Source organism: Lotus japonicus, chromosome 6, assembly GCF_012489685.1.
Source record: "Lotus japonicus ecotype B-129 chromosome 6, LjGifu_v1.2".
Lineage (NCBI taxonomy): Eukaryota > Viridiplantae > Streptophyta > Magnoliopsida > Fabales > Fabaceae > Lotus > Lotus japonicus.
The window spans coordinates 26397329-26411082 of NC_080046.1; the positions used below are offsets into that span (position 1 = coordinate 26397329).

Below are 13754 nucleotides of genomic sequence, written 5' to 3' on the forward strand. Positions count from 1 at the left end.
AACGCTGGTCGAAGGAAAAATAAAGAGAATCTTTAAATTTTCCAAGGATTCGAAATCTCACTTAAAACGTTGCTCTAAAGCGAAATTAGCCTATTCTGGACACGCTCGCCATAAGGCAGGTGTGCAGACGACTCGCACTAATTCCGGAAGCAACTACGCAACATTCCTCAAGCAATTCCTGAACTTTCTTCTTCATTAATCTTTCTCAAATAACAAACTCCTGTCACGCTTACACTGATTCTACGCGTGAGTCGGAAATTAACTTGTTCTGAAAATTCAAGTCTTACAATGACGAATCAAATGAGAAACTCTAGAAACTGGCCAAAGCTCAGCCCAAGCATTATTAATCAAAGCATAGTCTAACCTCTCTTCCACACGAGCATTACTTGTTCTGTTATTCGCTATTCCCTGAACCATCCACCGTGTTAAGCCCACAATCCGTACAAGCTCGGTGTCCAACCTTAAGCTGGTTGTAATAAGGTGGATCACCCCCAAGCTTGTCGAACGGGGAAATTATATCATTAAAATCACCAATACACAACCACGAGACTATGTCCACTGGTTTCGCTCGTTTAATCAAACGCCAAGTTCTCCATTTATTCTGGGAATCCGGAAAACCATAAACTGCATAAACCTGCATAGACACCACAGGGTAGTCCGGATGCACCAAAATAAATAAAATATGATTAAGAGAAGCATTAATAATAGTTACCTCTACCTCCTCTCGCCACAAAAGACATAAGCCTCCAGCCCTTGACCTGCCACGGCCCGCACATTGGACCGGGAAAATATTACCAATATCTCTCTCTCTCTGAAGAGTACAATTTTGTTTCCATAAGAAAAGCAACATCGGGAGCTTCTGAGTGGATGAGCTCGCGTAGAGCCCGTACTCCTCCAGGTTCCTAAGCCCGCGACAGTTCCACGATAAAAACCTCATTGAGGTGGGCAGAGCTGCTCCGCGGCCGCCGCCAATCCCAATCCATCATCAGTGTTCATCTTCTTCAAAGGAGGAGAAATTCCCGAGCTTCCGGTGCCAAATGCGGAAGAAGTCACATTTGCCCACTTTTTTTGATTAATTGTTTCAGAATCTTGTTCCTTGTCACCACCAATTTTTATACCTCTTTGGTCCCTGGCCGTGTTCTTCACATACTGGCCACCTACATCAAATTCAAACTCTTCATTGATATCATTCATAGAAGAAAACTTACTTGTCTCTTGCTCATCGGTTACCTCGTCCTCGGCCAATCCCTCATCCTCTTCCTCATACTCGTCCAGCTCGAAATTGTCCTCAGGGGCCACTGCTTTACCTTTCTCATTCTTGTTGTTTTGCTGTCCAGCAGTCGGGTTGCCTTGGCGGCCTCCCCCTCTTTCCATGCCATCGTTTCCGCCTGGAATTCGCGTTTGAGCTCGCAGCCATGCCCCAAACCGTGGACCTTGCTGACCCGGAACTACAACCATTGTGCACTCCCGCTCCTGATGATCAATGAAGCCACATTTGAAGAAAAAATCATATAATTTATCATATTTAAAGACTGCTTTGTATGGAGCTTTCCCTCCACCAGCCGCCAGTAGTTGTCCCTTTCTCAGGGGAACATCAATCTTAACCCAAACTCTAATGCGGAGACATTCTTCATCCCTTCGTCTATCCCAGTCTAGGAAACCCCCAAAGTGAGGCCAGAGATCGAGCCACACGTTCTGTCCAGTAGAAGTAAGGAAGCCCATGCACTTGCACTCAGAATTGGACTTGCATCATGGGAATTTCTTCAGGCCTGATATTGACATCAAAGATATTCAGTGCAATCATGTGTCTATTAAAAACCAAGGGCCTGACTTCAAAACTAGATCCCTGTCCTTTGTCTTCTTGAACCTGAACGAAAACAAATTTTGCCCACGTGCCGAACCTCTTCGCAGTTACGAGATTCCCACAGATTTCTCAAAGTCATGCGGAAAGGGCCTGGTGGTACACGCCCTCGGGTAAGAACCTTACCCAGCAGCCACACGTCCTCTTGCAGACCCGGTTCAACCTCCAGCAAACCTACATCAAGCACCTCGGCTTCATCACCTTCCAGTATAACGTCAAACTCATCCGCCATGGTAGTCGGTAACTGTGTCGCAGAGAGAAATATCACGTTGCAAAAGAAAAACTCCCCCACGTACAAAGGAGAAAGGAAGCACACTTGAGTAATCCCAAACAGCAGCTGTGGGGAAAGGGCGTTGTAGAAAAACACTCCGACGAAAATAGTAACTCCAAGGGCACCAACTGAATGGTCAGCGGCAGCGCACCTAAAACCTAGAAGTTGACCTCGTTGTTTCAAAGTTGAACATTGTCAAAAGTTGTTGTTCTAACATGAGTTTTGTTGATTCTAATTCTAATAGTGAATAGGAGGAAAAAGTGCATTTCAAATAACATTAAATTTACTTTTAAGAGTATTATTATTATTACCTATGTATACATGACGGTATTCTGCGAGGCAAGGAGGGTGATCCCCACCCCAATCCCCAAACTTGTCTGGGGGTAATTTTTGTCCTCATCACCATCCCACATGGGAAAATTCTCCAAGATCGGAGCCCCAGACATGTCAATCAATGAGAAAAATTAATCATGGGTCACATTAATCTTCAATGAGAAATTCACCGATAATCAAGAATTAATTGAAACATTTCATCGATAATTAAGTGATGATTTTATTTTTTTTACATCGAAAAGATAAATTACACCCTCTAAGAATTGAACCCTGAACCTCCTCACCCCCAACACATAGGTCGCATAGGTCTTACCAGTTGAACTAATCATTTGGGCACAATTAAGTGATGATTCTAGTACTATTAACATGTGCATATTAATAGCGTGACAGCTATGCACATGTTAATAGAATCAAATCACGAAGGTTAGAAATGCCACCCCACTTACGGAAACTTAGTTTCCGAAATATTTCGGAAATAAGGTTTTCGAAGTATTTTTTCACTCAAAAGTGGGGTGTTACATGTATTTTGCACTACAAATCACGAATTAATTTCGGAATATTAAGATTCCGAAATAATTCGGAACTTAAAAATCTGAAAATTAGGGGGTGTGAAATGTAATAGTTGGGGTGGCAAATCGAGCTCTCCTGATTTCATTTCAGTGAACAAAAAGCCTAACCTGACGTTAGTTAAAACTTTGAACAGCTTGTGAATGAAGCTGTGACGCTGTGTTTGCTCCAGGTCTGGTTTTGGATTAAACAAAGCCCTGAAATCCTCACATACATACACGAATCATCTTCCTTTGTTTTCTTTCCCTTCATTCAGCTCACTCACTTGTTCTTCAAGTTAGCCAAAACCATGCCTCCCTCAACCTCTTTGACTTTGCAGCCCTCAGAATCCGCTACATCTCCATTATTCTACTTCTTTTGCCGTCCTCTCCCACCTGGATTCTCGCATCCTCACCATCACCATTCGTTGACCACACCGCATTTTCAATTTCCCTTTTTCCCTTTGCGTGTTCTGAAAAAAGGTGGAAGGCGCGGTTAATACACTTACTTACATGGGAGTTTTTAAGTTTTTCTGAGTTTATATTCATTTGGGTATCCGCCATTTGGTTCAAGGTTCCATCTTTGTGAATGATCTCGCTGTGGACATTGCAACTAGTTCGAGTTTTCATTTGGGTATCAGGAGCATAATTAGTAAGAACCCCAATATTTTCAAGTTTTTTTGAGATTTTATCTGTTGTTGCTGCTCTTTTTTTCTTTTTTAATCGTGATTTCTTGTTTGTTTGGTGCTAGCATTGGTCTCTTGGGCGTTGCTTGTTCCTTTCCTTTGCCTTAACTACATTGACAGTTTGATTGGCATGTAAAAATTGCATGATGTATCACATTGTTTCACTTTTGCTGTAACTTATCAATATGACATTCTTATAAATTGTATTGGAAGGTGATTCTTAGAACTGATGAATTTGATTCTTAATTGTCTGTTGGGAGAATTCTTAGGTGCTAAACTGTTAAGAAAAATTTGATCCATGTTGGGTTCAATGTGAAACGCGAATTTAAACACCACTTTCGAAGTTTTTATGCGCTTTGTTTGTAGTGTGAATTTGGCAGCATTTTGCTCAACATGTTTTTACTGTTTGTGGGTTTTCTGAAACTTTCTTGTCTTATTTTTCCTACTTTCAGATTGATCATATGTCATCTGATTTCAAGTTAGACATTGCTACTCAGCATGACACGGAAGAACCACTGTTAAGCACCGCCTTAACTTCAAAACGGTCACAAGATGAAAAGACTAATGTCGTGCACACAATTTTCAATGGAATTCGCGAGCAAGGAAAGTTATCAATGAGCAACTTTGCAACAAACGCAGAACGTAGATCTTTGAGTGATAGGTCTGAAACAATTCTTCTTTTAAAATCCTGTACTTTTTCATTGGATTTTCACCTTCTCTTATCTTCTTGTATGAGTCTATTTTCCTTTTTTTGCCTTCATCTCTGTTCTGTTAGTAGGAAATTGATTCAAATTATACTCATGGGTCGACACTACAAACATGCTTACCTAGTTATTCTTTTTCGTCTTTCAACCATTGTAAATTTCAATCTTATCATATTCCACATGTGTCAATTTGTTCAAAAATCTATTTCGCTCAATTGTACCATGATATTTCTTTCTGGCTTTTGGTGCTGGAAAGTTCTTGTTTAAATTTTGGAGGTCTGTTCTATTTATTTAAAACAATGGTGGTACATTTCAAGTAATATGTGAAACACTACCTTTATAAGCAGATTTCTTAAAACAAATAAAGCTACAGTTGGGGATGATGCCAGTTTTCATGTAAATGGGGAGGAAAGGCATCGTTTGCACGGATCAGCTAACAAGAAATCTGGACCACTTATCTCTGGAACAGCTTACTGTATTTCCTCTTGCTGCATGATAATGCTGAACAAAATTGTTTTATCAAGTTATAACTTCAATGCAGGAATATCATTGATGTTTTATCAAGTAAGTTAGTTATTGTCCTTCTTTTTGTGCTGTGATAATTCCAAATGATGGAAACTCTTGATCTGACCATAACGTTTAAAAATGATATTTTTTCCCTCCTTATTGATCCACTTTCTTTCCTGTAGTTACTATAAATGCTAAATCAAATATTAATTTGATCTTCATTCTTCCATGTTCTTTGCAGAACTTGATCAGTACTCTGGTGGTGGTTTTATTGGCCCTCTGTGGCAGAGTTTCAGTTGAAAAGCTCAATTGGAGGCTGGTCAGGGCCTGGATCCCTGTAAATGTGATATTTATTGGCATGCTTGTTTCAGGCATGTATAGGTATAGAATAAACTTCTCTTGTTGTTTTTCCGAATTGCTGAATGGTATGAGAACCATCAGCACAATTCTCGCATGAATTATATGTTGCTCATGATTGTTTTTTTATTATATAATCTTCCCTCATTTCATCCACCTTAGTGTATTATATTACTTGTGTGTGATTGGTTGACACTGCCTGATCAAATTTCATCAATACCACCCTCTTTTTTTTTTGAATCCTATGAAGATGTTGAACCTTATTAGTGAGACAACTTTGTAAGGTTCAGCATTACCATTATTGTGCTACTGCTCAATCTGGTAGTAGATGATACATATTGTTCTGCTCCTATCTACTCATAATACCTTCTGATGAATTTGTCCTTTCAGTTTGAAATACATAAACATTGCAATGGTGACAATTCTCAAGAATGTGACAAATATTTTAACAGCAGTTGGAGAATTATATTTATTTCGGAAACGTCAGAATTCCAAAGTGTGGACTGCTATGTTTCTGATGGTAAACGACATTCTTACATCATACTCATTGATATACTGTTTATTTTGGAAAACATCGAGTTTCATTGCAAACAATATATTATATAATTGTTTCCTATACAAATCTAATAAAAATAGGAAACTGGATGAAAAGAGTGTGGCATTTGAGTAGCTGAAAGTCAATGGGAGTTTAAAACAAAGTGTTATGGCAAACTAAATAGGCCTTTAATATTTTATTTTTTCAATCCTTGGTAATTCAATGTTTGTGAAACCTGTCTTTGGTCTGACATGTATGGGTCTGAATTAATTAGAAATGAAATTTTTTGCTGTTCCATCAGCTGAGAAAATTAAAATGCTGTTACTTTGATTTATTCATCAAGTTACATGTCCTCTTATAAAGAAACTTAACAGTGTATTTATTTAGTATTTACTTTCTGATAGTCTTCTTAGCTATTGCACTCTTTGTGAAGCATTAGTATATGAGTTTTTGAAGTTTTGTTCCTCTCTCTTTACACACTTCATACAGATTATCTCTGCTGTCGGTGGCGGGTTTACAGATCTCTCCTTCGATGCAGTTGGTTATTCCTGGCAAATTGGCAATTGTGTCCTTACTGCAAGTTATTCTGTAAGAATATTTGCCCTTGTTTTCTTTCTATATTCTACAAGAGGTTTCCCAGTTTGATACTGTGGCTGATAATTTTAAAACGGGAACCTCTGTCCATAACAAGTCCCAGTTACGTCCAATCCGGGCTTTGATGAAATTTTTTCCTTTTTGTGACAGCTTACCCTTAGGTGGGTTATGGACGAAGCAAAAAAGTCAACAAAATCTGGATCCCTTAATGAAGTGTCAATGGTTTTGCTGAACAACTTATTGTCTTTACCTTTTGCCATCATCTTGATCTTCCTTTTCAGAGAGTGGGATTATGTAATACACGCGTGAGTGAATTTGTTTCTTTGCTTTCAAGTTCAATTAAACCTTCTGCACACTAACCAATGATTTTCATCTTGATATCCAGCGACGTAGTTAAACTGCCAATGTTTTGGGTCTTTGCAACAGCTAGTGGACTTCTTGGACTTTCTATCAGCTTTACCTCAATGTGGTTCTTACATCAAACAGGCCCTACAACATACAGGTAGTTTTATGGACTTGACATTTGATACATATATAGCGAGCTTGGATCCTCTCTTCGGCTTTACTCATATGTTTGTGATAGAAAACTCAGTAATGAAACGGCCCTAGATGATAGCAAGGATGTGGGCCTAGATGTGAACAATCAGAAGCCCAAGGTTTGGAGAGTTTACAAGAGGAAGCGTGGGAAGGTTCTACAAGAGGCTGAGCTGGCAGATATTTGAGGAGGGGTATATTAAGTTTGTTAGGATATAAGAGGGAGAGTAGAATGAGGAATCATTATGATAGATCATTATTCTTTCTGTTATAGAGAGAGAAGAGAAATAGGCTCACACTAGTGAGAGGGAAGCCGTTAGTGCTTTTGGGGTTGATAATATCCATTGTCAACACTTTCTTTATTCTCTGTTACCTTGTATTTCCTTTTTCAATCAATACAATTGCAGACTGTTTCTTTCTTTATCTCTAAGTTTACTCTGGTTGATTCATCTAACCCATCAATTGGTCCGACCTGCCGGATCAATACACCGCTGGAACCAGTGAACGTAGATGCTAACGAGACTCAGAATGGGAGATCGAATTGATGCATTGGAGACACAGATGGGGGACGTGACCACCACGTTGCAAGAACTTGCAATCCAAATGCAACAACATGCTCAGCAGATGCAACAACAGAGTTTGGTTTTATCTGAACTCAGCAAGCAGATCAGTCAGAAGGGAGTAACCCAGGAAGGTGAGACCTCTGTCGAAGCATCATCGCAGAACGAGTCTCGTCTTGCCGGGAAGAAGGTGAAACTTCCGGTGTTTGAAGGTGAGGACCCTGTGGCATGGATCACGCGCGCTGAGATTTACTTTGATGTGCAAAATACCCCTGACGAGATGCGAGTGAAGCTGTCTCGATTGAGCATGGAAGGCTCGACAATACACTGGTTCAACTTGTTGTTGGAAACAGAGGATGATCTTTCGTGGGAGAAATTGAAAAAAGCTCTTATTGCGAGATATGGAGGAAGGAGGTTGGAGAATCCGTTCGAGGAGTTGTCTACACTCCGTCAAACCGGATCCGTGGAGGCATTTGTTGAAGCGTTTGAGCTGCTCTCATCACAAGTGGGACGTTTGCCAGAGGAGCAGTACCTGGGTTATTTCATGAGTGGTTTGAAGCAGAAAATCCGACGACGGGTAAGAACCTTGAATCCTCAGAATCGGATGCAACTGATGAAGATGGCCAAAGATGTCGAGGATGAGCTGAAGGATGAGGACGACGACGGAGCCCGATGCTATGGAAAAAATCGCATGGGCCGCACTGAATCAACCGGGTTGCAGCCCAAGCCTTTTACCCGGCCTACCACGAGTTGGAGCAACCCGACCCCGACCCAAAAAACGAGTTTCTCGGGTTCCACTGGGTCAAACTCAATTTCGACGGCGTCGATGAGTTCTACGGGCAGAAAGGTAGAAAACACCAGCCACACATTGTCGTCTGAACGGTGGAAAGGGGTTCGTAGCATCCAGAGCGATGTAATCGCGGATCGTCGAGCAAAGGGGTTATGTTTTAAGTGCGGAGGGAAGTATCATCCCACTCTCCACAAGTGCCCTGAACGCTCGATGCGAGTCTTAATTCTGGGTGACGATGAGGGATTGAACGATGAAGGGGAGATAATAGCTCTCGAGGCCATTGAAGCTGAGGAAGAAGATGAGGATATTGAGGCTGAGTGCAAGCTGATAGGGGTGTTGGGCAGCATGGGTGAGTGTCACACGATGAAGATTTCTGGGACTATTGCTAGCGTCGACGTGATGGTTCTAATTGATAGTGGCGCCAGTCATAATTTCATTTCGCCAGAAGTCACGACAGCTTTAGGATTGCCGGTGACTCGTACAACAAAGAAAATCAAATTAGGCGATGGACACAAGGTTCTTTCTCAGGGAATCTGTGAAGGGGTCAAAATCGATTTGGGACCTCAAATCTTTGCTGTGGATGCTCTGGTGTTGGAGCTGGGAGGATTAGATGTTGTGTTGGGAGTATCTTGGTTGAAAACTCTGGGGAAGGTGGTGTCAGATTGGAAGGAACTTTCAATGCAATTTTCGTACGAAGGAAAAATGATCAATCTGCAGGGTCAGGGAAGAAACCAAGAGACACAAAGTGGATTGCACTCTTTCTTAGAGGATAATCAAAGAAGAGGAAAGGAAGACTGGTGGTGGACTCAACCTGGAGCTGAGATGATTGCTCAAACAGCAGCAGGTCATCATGAATTGACTAATCTACTAAGTCAATTCTCTAAGGTGTTTCAAGAGAAGATCACCTTGCCTCCTGAAAGAAGTCAAGTGCACCAGATCAAGTTATTTCCTGAGCATGGTCCTGTAAATGTAAGGCCATACAGATACCCTCACCATCAAAAAGAAGAGATAGAAAAACAAGTGGCAGAGTTGTTAGTCGCAGGAATAATCAGGCCCAGCATGAGTGCATTCTCTAGTCATGTCATCTTAGTCAAAAAGAAAGATGGCTCTTGGAGAATGTGTGTGGACTATAGGGCATTGAACAAAGCTACAATCCCAGATAAGTACCCCATTCCTATTGTAGATGAATTGTTGGATGAATTGCATGGAGCAACTGTCTTTTCTAAACTAGATTTGAAGGCGGGATACCATCAAATTCGTGTTCACGAAGATGATATTCAGAAAACCGCTTTTAGAACTCATAATGGACACTATGAGTATCTTGTAATGCCTTTCGGATTGATGAATGCACCAGCCACTTTTCAGGCCACAATGAATGATATTTTCAGACCTTTTCTCAGAAGTTTTGTGTTGGTATTCTTCGACGATATCCTAGTTTACAGCAGGTCTGAAACAGAGCACTTGGGGCATTTGAAGACAGTTTTGTCAGTCCTGGAGAACCATTGCTTTGTGGCCAACGAGACCAAATGTAAGTTTGGCTGCAGTCAGATAGATTACCTTGGCCACGTCATATCTGGAGATGGTGTGGCAGTAGATCCAGACAAAATTCGTTGTGTCTTGGAGTGGCCTGAACCTAAAAATGTTAAAGGAGTTCGTGGCTTCTTGGGGCTTACAGGGTATTACAGAAAATTTGTTAAAGATTATGGCAAGATTGCCAAGCCTCTAACTGAATTGACTAAGAAGAACAACTTTGTTTGGGGAAAAGAAGCCTTAGATGCCTTCAACTTACTCAAGCAGATTATGACTACACCTCCAGTGCTCGTGTTACCTAATTTTTCTGTGGTTTTTGAGGTGGAATGTGATGCTGCAGGGAGAGGGATTGGGGCTGTCCTGATGCAGAAGAGGCAACCAATAGCTTACTTCAGCAAGGCTTTATCTGAGGGAAATTTGGCCAAATCTGTGTATGAGAAGGAGCTTATGGCTTTGGTGCTTGCCATTCAACATTGGAGACATTACCTCTTAGGCAAACCTTTTGTGGTCTATACTGATCATAAGAGCTTGAAACATTTTTTGCAGCAACGGGTGACTTCTCCTGATCAACAGTGTTGGTTGGCTAAGCTTCTGGGGTATCAATTTGAGGTGAAGTATAAGCCAGGTCTAGAGAATAAGGCAGCTGATGCCTTGTCAAGGTGCCATGGAGATGTGGAGTTGACTGCTTTACTATCTTATCCTACATGGTTGGATGGAGAGAAGTTGCTACAGGAAGTCAGACAAGATCCTATGTTGCAAGAAACAGTGGAGGCAGTCAAAATGAATCCTGGAATTAAGCCAGGGTTCACTATCCAGCAAGACATTCTATTCTACCAAGGACGCTTGGTGTTGTCCCCTACTTCTCCTTCCATTCCCTTACTACTGCAAGAATTTCATGCAACACCTACGGGAGGGCACTCGGGGTTTCTTAGAACCTACAAAAGGTTGGCAGCTAACCTATATTGGCCGGGAATGCAGAAAAGGGTCAGAGACTTTATCAGGTCTTGTGACATTTGCCAAAGACAGAAATATGCAGCAACATCTCCCGGAGGTCTTCTTCAACCTTTGCCTATTCCAAATGCTATTTGGGAAGACCTTTCACTAGATTTTATCACTGGATTACCTAAATCCAAGGGATTTGAGGCTGTGCTGGTGGTAGTGGACAGACTATCCAAATATAGCCATTTCTTACTGTTGAAGCATCCTTACACTGCAAAATCGGTGGCAGAGCTATTTGTGAGGGAGATAGTCAGGTTACATGGTGTTCCTTTGACAATCATTAGTGATAGGGACCCTTTATTTGTAAGCCATTTCTTGATGGAACTTTTCAAACTGCAGGGTACTCAGTTGAAGATGAGTTCAGCCTACCATCCAGAGACTGATGGGCAAACCGAAGTCACAAACAGATGCTTAGAGAGTTACTTGCGTTGCTTTGCTTCTGAACAACCTAAGACATGGTCTCATTGGATACCATGGGCTGAATTTTGGTATAATACCACCTTTCATGTGTCCATTGGCAAGACTCCTTTTGAGGTGGTCTATGGTAGGCAACCACCAAGTATCATTCGTTTTCTGAGCAATGAGACAAAAGTTGCTGCTGTGGCTATGGAGTTGAGTGATAGAGATGAGGCGCTGAATCAGCTGAAATCTCATTTGTTGAGGGCACAACAGCAAATGAAAAAGTATGCAGACAAAAAGAGAAGGGAGGTTCACTTTGAGGTTGGGGAATGGGTCTTTCTCAAGCTAAGACCTCACAGGCAGCATTCAGTAGCAAGGAGAATTAATCCTAAGTTGGCTGCAAGGTTTTATGGACCTTTTAAGATCATAGCACAAGTGGGAGAGGTTGCTTACAAGCTTCAGTTACCTGTTCAGTCCAGGATACATCCTGTATTTTTCATGTATCCTTGTTGAAGAAAGCTATTGGAGATTACTCTGTGCAAGGAGAACTTCCTAAGGAGCTGGAGCTCAATCCTGTGGATGACATTTATCCAGAGCAGGTTGTGGGCTCAAGGATTATCACTCAGGGAGGGGTCTCAGTGTCCCAAAGTCTTATCCAGTGGAAGAACAAATCTGCTGATGATGTTACTTGGGAAGATGATGCTTTCATTCAAGGACAATTTCCAGACTTTAGCCTTGAGGACAAGGCTGTAACTAAGGAGGGTGGAATTGATAGAAAACTCAGTAATGAAACGGCCCTAGATGATAGCAAGGATGTGGGCCTAGATGTGAACAATCAGAAGCCCAAGGTTTGGAGAGTTTACAAGAGGAAGCGTGGGAAGGTTCTACAAGAGGCTGAGCTGGCAGATATTTGAGGAGGGGTATATTAAGTTTGTTAGGATATAAGAGGGAGAGTAGAATGAGGAATCATTATGATAGATCATTATTCTTTCTGTTATAGAGAGAGAAGACAAATAGGCTCACACTAGTGAGAGGGAAGCCGTTAGTGCTTTTGGGGTTGATAATATCCATTGTCAACACTTTCTTTATTCTCTGTTACCTTGTATTTCCTTTTTCAATCAATACAATTGCAGACTGTTTCTTTCTTTATCTCTAAGTTTACTCTGGTTGATTCATCTAACCCATCAGTTTGTATCTGTTTTTACAGTCTTGTAGGTTCATTAAACAAGATTCCAATCTCTGTTGCTGGCATTCTAGTGTTCAATGTGCCTGTCAGCGTATCCAATTTGTTCAGCATTTTGTTTGGTAATTATTCAAAACCACTCCACACTTCATTTTTTTTTCTTCTATAAAAAAATCTTCTCTTGATAATTCCCACTATTTTCAGGTCTCTTTGCTGGTATATTCTTTGCAAGAGCCAAAATGTCCTCTTGATCTAGAAGCAGTCTTAATAATAACCAATAAAGTGAGAGGACCTATACATATATAAGATTCATATAGGTTCTTGTTTGAACAGTGCAAATTCAACTCTTAATGTAAGTGCTGAACCTCATGTGTTAGAATAGGCATCTGATACACCTGCAAGGGTCAACTATTGAAGTTTTCTTGCTTTCAGTATTGGAACTTGTAAACAGAGTCAGAGATTGTTCCGGTGATGAATATCAACCTTCTGCGGAGTTTTATGTTATACTTTTTTTGTATGTTTTTATTATATTTGTAGTTTTGTACTAGACACAGGAATTATAATGTTGGATATATGTAGTACTTGAATATATTTTTTGGACTAAAATGTAATGATGGTGTGATGTTATTCTTTGACAAACACAAAACATAAAAAACGTATTCTGTAACAAATGATCCACTGCCCATCATTTTAAAGCACCATGCAATAGCTTCGATTGTGTTTTTTGTATGTTCTCAATTTTCAGTTTTGTTCAATAATTTTAAATACACTACCTAAACCCTAAAACACGCCACCCTCATTTTAGAAAATCTCGAAAATACCCATAGCCATTCGTAACCACTAAACACACCACCCTCTTCCTCTTTCAGATTTTCAACTCTTCCCCTTAATTTTGCCCTCCTCTATCTCAAAAGAATAAGGGGAAAACTTAGATACAGTACCATTCATACAGTTGGTACTGTTTTCCAATAAAAAAACGACACCTGTCCCATTAATGATTTTTTCATTTTTAACTTCTTCCCTGTAACAATTCACCGTCGTATCTTATCTTCAACCTTCTTATTCCCAGCTTTTTCGCAAAACCCAGAAATTTATGCTTCCAGAACCTTCCCCTTCCCCTTCCCTCAGCCCACATCCGAGAAAGCGATCTCGCCATGAGAAAACCCACCATCACCTTCCCTTCCCCAAACCCACCATCGCCGGATCTGGAAAACCCAGCAAACCCAAACCCACCATCACTCTCGCTGTGAAGCACCTCCTATCCTCCAGGTCCTTCGCTCTGCTGCGTTTGCTTCCCGCTCCTTCAAGACTAAAGCCATGCACCTGTTTGACGAAGGTTCTGTCCCACCATCGTGCAAATCACGTC

General features: G+C 41.0%; 1 protein-coding gene across 3 annotated transcripts; it reads left to right on the forward strand.

Moving 5' to 3' along the window:
* Positions 1-3056: 3056 nt before the first annotated feature.
* On the forward strand, positions 3057-13089 carry LOC130725951 (GDP-mannose transporter GONST2-like). 3 transcript variants are annotated; one of them, XR_009014653.1, is made up of 11 exons: positions 3072-3662; positions 4149-4357; positions 4748-4964; positions 5149-5288; positions 5655-5784; positions 6289-6387; positions 6544-6698; positions 6779-6895; positions 12413-12510; positions 12593-12740; positions 12821-13089. XR_009014653.1 is itself a non-coding variant. In XM_057577148.1 (10 exons), the coding sequence occupies exons 2-10, from the start codon at positions 4158-4160 to the stop codon at positions 12637-12639; spliced, it is 1203 nt and encodes a 400-aa protein (XP_057433131.1). In that variant the 5' UTR covers positions 3072-3662; positions 4149-4157; the 3' UTR covers positions 12640-13089. The 3 variants fall into 3 exon arrangements, 2 of the variants coding, with proteins under 2 accessions (XP_057433133.1, XP_057433131.1); XM_057577148.1 differs by having other exon boundaries at positions 12593-13089; XM_057577150.1 differs by lacking the exons at positions 12413-12510; positions 12593-12740; positions 12821-13089 and adding an exon at positions 6986-7350 and having other exon boundaries at positions 3057-3662.
* Positions 13090-13754: the final 665 nt, after the last annotated feature.

Bases quoted from the DNA above. Each gene is read 5' to 3' on its own strand.
- LOC130725951 (XM_057577148.1), top strand. From the start codon at position 4,158: ATGTCATCTGATTTCAAGTTAGACATTGCTACTCAGCATGACACGGAA. The intron at 4,965-5,148 runs GTAAGTTAGTTA...TGTTCTTTGCAG, and splicing joins TATCATTGATGTTTTATCAA to AACTTGATCAGTACTCTGGT. The intron at 6,896-12,412 runs GTAGTTTTATGG...CTGTTTTTACAG, and splicing joins ACAGGCCCTACAACATACAG to TCTTGTAGGTTCATTAAACA.